The 5,000-nt window shown below is 36.4% G+C and overlaps 1 protein-coding gene across 4 annotated transcripts in view; it reads right to left on the minus strand.

The window, feature by feature from the left end:
• The window catches only part of LOC125028257 (DNA polymerase subunit gamma-1-like), a 15,975-nt gene that overhangs the window by 5,120 nt on the left and 5,855 nt on the right, over positions 1 to 5,000 (minus strand). For all 4 annotated transcript variants that reach the window (XR_007115101.1, XR_007115100.1, XM_047617682.1 and 1 more), the window contains 5 exons: positions 2,348 to 5,000; positions 1,916 to 2,077; positions 1,541 to 1,734; positions 1,092 to 1,313; positions 56 to 302 (listed from right to left, as the gene is read on the minus strand). The exon at positions 2,348 to 5,000 is cut by the window's right edge and continues 196 nt beyond it. Coding sequence is in view for 2 of the 4 variants with exons in the window: in XM_047617682.1 (XP_047473638.1) it covers positions 56 to 302; positions 1,092 to 1,313; positions 1,541 to 1,734; positions 1,916 to 2,077; positions 2,348 to 5,000 (3,478 nt within the window). In the remaining 2 variants the exon portion in view is untranslated. The remainder of the gene's footprint in view (positions 1 to 55; positions 303 to 1,091; positions 1,314 to 1,540; positions 1,735 to 1,915; positions 2,078 to 2,347) is intronic.

The raw sequence follows: 5,000 nt of genomic DNA on the forward strand, positions 1-5,000 counted from the left end.
CAGTTCTTATAGGAAACTAATCACACATTAAACAAACAACTCACAAACAACTTACCTGAGCTCTGGACAACCCAGTTCACTCTGCTAGTCATGTACTGGTCGTCCACATACTTTGCTTCAAGAGCTCGAGTTACTCTTGCCCCTAGTACTGGTGTCCGTGGCTCCTCAGACCTGGCTATTGCTTCTAAACAGTTGAACATATATGACTCGGAGCCACCTACCCATACAGCAGGACCATCCACTATATCATAAAAGGATGCCTCTATGTTGTTATATCTGGCCTGTCTCAGCAACTTATTTATCTGGGCAAAAGAGAATTATGATCATTAAAGGTAAACAGCTTCAACACTCTACCATAGTGACTAAAAAGTAAGATTCCGTAGCTCTCACTTATACGATTTATAAATCATATCTTGGCAGAGGCACTGTGATCATAAAATAGTTGTTTGAAAATTTTAAATGGAATTAAAAAAAGGAGGTTGGAAAAGAGTTGGGTGTTAAGAGAAAGGAAGGTGAGGGTGGCTAGGAATGTTAAGGATGTATTCTGAGGTGTGAAGTGTTAATGGAAGGTGTCTGCTTTGTTTGTGTGTATTATTTGTTGTGGGAGTCTTTTTCAGTCATGAATGGTACTAGGAAAGTACGAATGTTTGAAGGAATCTGTACTAATTTGGTGTGTCATATTTCTGGTTGTGAGAGTTATGTTTATTAGTTCTGTTCGCATGGTGTAAGTAATCATGTTTATTTACATCAATTTGATTGTTTGTGGTTTTAAAAATAGTTTTTAATACCATTTTATGTGCATATTGTGAGGGTGTCCATATTTATTATTATTTGATATGTCATGAAGCCAAAAGTTTGAGCCCAATTGTTCGTGATGAACCTAGCTACTGCAGTGTTTATCTCTTCTAGGTTATTATTATTTGTTTACATGTGTTGGTCCAACACTACTGCACAATACTCATGTGTTGTAAGCTAGGTGGTTTGTGTCTTGTGTGCAGCCTTGTAGTTTCCTCCTCAGGAGTGATAAGTTTTGCTTTTCCTTGCTCTATTGTATATACAAAATGAAAGAAAATAATATAAATATACCATACCTCTTTGCGATCTAGAGCTTCTCCACTGATTGGATAATTCAGTTCCAAGGCAAGATTTTGTCCCATCTTGTTGAGGTACCATCCTTTTTGTCCCTTGGTAGTTGCAAACAGTTGTGTGGCACGTTGCTGAGTTTCTTCTTCTGATAATTTAGGATTGAACTGACGCAAAAGCCTTTGAATAAAGCGTAATCCTGCCCCATAAATTCTTCCATAATTAATGACCTAAAAGAACGAAGAAATTACTGATGCTTCATCACTGATATATATATTTGCAGCTACTTTTAGAATCTACAAAAGTATTCTTACCAAATGAAGATAATGAGACAGCATAGTTATTACAAACTAAGGGATATATAAAATCAAGTTAGAACACACGCACACGCACACGCACACGCACACGCACACGCACACTCACACACACACACACACACACACACACACAAATTCACCTTAGCATGATCACGTGATATGCCAGCTGTATTGGCAGTTCGACTGTGCATATCTGAACCATCAGACTTTTTCCCTTGCAATGTCATCCAGCCAAGAGCAGTAGCTCCGTGCTCACCAGAGAAATATGCATCACCAAGCACTGCAGCAATCCACAATTCTTGCGAATCAACATCTGCTCCAACAAAATTGTATCCTGGAAGAAATAAAAATTCAGATGTTAGTATCAAAACCATTATGTCTTATCTTTTACTGTTGTTTTTTTTTTTTTTTTTTTTTTTTTTTTTTTTTTTTTTTTTTTTAAATATCATAAATACAGTCTGATAACAGACTTAAAAGGAAAAAAAGAAAAAAAAAACAAAAAACAAGGAACCAACCAGGAGGGGCTTCAACCATGGCTTTCAGTTCAGAACCAATGCGATCTACATAGGCATTAGAGGCTGTCATCCATGTAGGTTCCACTGCACGCCGAGTGATAGTACCCGCTGTCACTACCATTGGCAAAATAATACCAGTTCTACATTCCTTCTTTTCATTAGCTGAAAGGTACAAACAAATACAATACTAATAAACTTTGTATATCAAATGTATAGTATATGACAGTGATTGCAAGCCTAAATGAAAAAGACTATAAGACTCTCCTTGATTTACAGAATTTTTGGCATGGTTAAAAGATACAGTAGCTATTATAACTTGTATTCTTGCATATTTATGCAGATATGGATTAATCTGACACATGCAATTATCTTATTAATATAACCTTTGCAATAGATACAGTTCAAGACTAAAGAACTGGATATTAATCTCACCTTCTGAAATCTCTTTACCAGTATTATCATTCTGGTCATTCCATATGACCATCTGGGAAAGTATTCTGTCTCTGTTATTCCGCCAATATGACAATGATTTGCTGGTCTTCAGAACTAACTCGGCTATATCTCCAAAGTAACTGCTTAAAGTTTTATCTTCAATTTTCAGAAGAAAGTCTTTTGCAAGGGGATTACCCACTCGATTGCCTGGTCCATCTTTATGCGGCAATGGAATAAATAGAACTCCAGGAATCCCAATATCATACCCTTTTTCTTCATCTTTTTTCTTTTGATTCTGGTCTCTTGATTTCCTTTTTTCATAAACTTTAACGTCTGAATCACTCTCGGACAAAAGGGACAACCAATCTTGTTCTGTTTCAGGCAGATCATTGGTCTTATTTTCTTTATCTTTTAGGAAACTTTCAATATCAATTTTCTGGCCAGCATACATCTTATAGAGAGCATTTACTGGAAAAGTCTGATACACACTGTTGCTGTCCAATGTTGTTTTCTGATGTGGTATTTCATTCACATTATCATAAATAGGTTTCAAGTATCCCCAACCATATTTTCTCTCATAATGCAGAGGAAGCCCATTCCAGGTTAATCTTAGCAGTCTTGGTACAACCTGTAAACTTGTGCTCATGTTTTCAGGTTCAGGTGTACCTTCCCTTTCTCCAGTGTGTGCACATAATTTCCTATACCAATTTGGATATCCAGGTAACTTCTTTACTCTTCCTTTTGGTACTGACCAGTCAAGACTCCAAAGCCATGGGTCATTTTCATACTCTTTGTTATCTACATATTTTAGTGCTCCTCTTGCCTGTTTCACCAATTCTTCATTTAGCAGTCTTTCCATTCTATGGAATTCAGACTCTGCAGCACTGATATACTTAGGCCAGTTCCATGTTACTGGTAAAAATGTTGTTCCCATTTCTAACATACCAGCAAAACTTACTGGATGAGGAAATCGTTCAAAAAATAAAGGTAACAACTTTACTAGTACCATGTGTGTAGCTTTCACATCACTAGCACAGTAACTCATCAGATTTTGAAAATCTTCACGAATCTCAACAATACTGCCTTTGACAAATACATTTCGTGTATCCTTTTTCAGTTCTTCATCTGTGTGGCAGTAAAACTTAAAGACTTCATTAAGACTGTTTTGGCATCCAACAAACATCCAAGGAAGCCTAATTTTTTGATCTGCATTTTTATTTTTTAACATCATTGCTCTTTGCTCTGAAATAAGTCCACTTACAGCTATGTGTAATGACATTGTATCCACAAAACGTACTGGCGTTCCCTCCACTTGGTACTGCTCACGTACCCTTAATCTATCATAACTAACATTATGCCCAATGATGACTCGTGGCATGCTCTTGCCCTGATTGAAGTCAGTTTCTTTTAATGATTCAAGAGGTATAAGGTCATTGTAAAGAACTTCTTGGGTTCCTTCTCTTTGATCTTCAACCAATAAATTACTACACCAAGAATACCAATACTTATCTGAAACTGCTGTAGCTAAAGTTGGCGCTTTCCCTTCTTCTACACACACTTCCACATCAAAAACTAAAGCTTTACAGTCTGGGTAATCAACTGCTGTGAAACTTCCATTAGGATTATAACGGGTCCATCCTGGCATAAACTGCCATTTTCTGGGAAAACTTGGTATATCAGCACCTAATAATTGATTAAGCAGAGCTTTATAGGGTGCAGACTGCTCTTCAGCAATAATGCGGAAATGTTGATCAAGCTCTCTATCTTTTAATGGAGGCAACTTGAAATCAAAGTCAGGAACAACAGATGGTTCTTTTCCCCACAAGCCTTGAGCCATAAGATGTTCCTTGCTTCTCTCTAAATCATCTTCAATCTCCTGTTCTTCTTTTGGAGTGACAGTAGAAAAGAGTTGTTCATAGAGGGGAGATGAGAGCATTTGTATTCCAAGCTTACTCTCCCTATACATTGTACTGGCAGATTTCTTGTTTTGAATACCATTAAATTCTTTTAGTAATATTTCTCTTATTCTTGATTCGCTGTTCTCTTTTCTCTCAGCTTCTTTTCCATATTTTTCTGACAAATCGAGTAATGTTTTCCCTTCATCTGACAATCCATGTAATGTTCCAGTGAGTGGTTTTACCTGATTCTGATTCCTAGGAATTTCATTTATTTTATCAATTTTATTTTTATTAATATCATTCTTCCCTTTGATAATAACAATTTTTTTCTTACTCAGTGAAGTACTTGACTTCTGATGAAAATTCTTGTGAACATCTTTTCCTTTTTTGGAATTAGTAGCCTTGCTATTAGTTTTCTGTTCTCTATCAATATTTGAGTCACTTGGGACTTGAGTTCTTTCTTGCCTTTTCTCCTGGCCTCCACTTGGATATCTTTTAAAATGTTCCTCTTGAAGAGTCTTCAGAACATCATTCAATGGAAGAATTGATATACTGCTGTTTTCAGTATTTTCACTACTTCTTACCGAGCCCTCTCCATACCTCTTATAAAATTCTGAAAAGTCTGCTGTGTCAACTTCCTTTTCTAATTGCTTATGGGATGGGTGCTCTTTTACAATTCTCTGTATTTGGTCTCCGTCATAACATTTAATACTATCTTGATTAATATAGGACTCTGATAGTGAACTGAAGTCTTC

The sequence above is a fragment of the Penaeus chinensis genome, chromosome 8 (assembly GCF_019202785.1).
Source record: "Penaeus chinensis breed Huanghai No. 1 chromosome 8, ASM1920278v2, whole genome shotgun sequence".
NCBI lineage: Eukaryota > Metazoa > Arthropoda > Malacostraca > Decapoda > Penaeidae > Penaeus > Penaeus chinensis.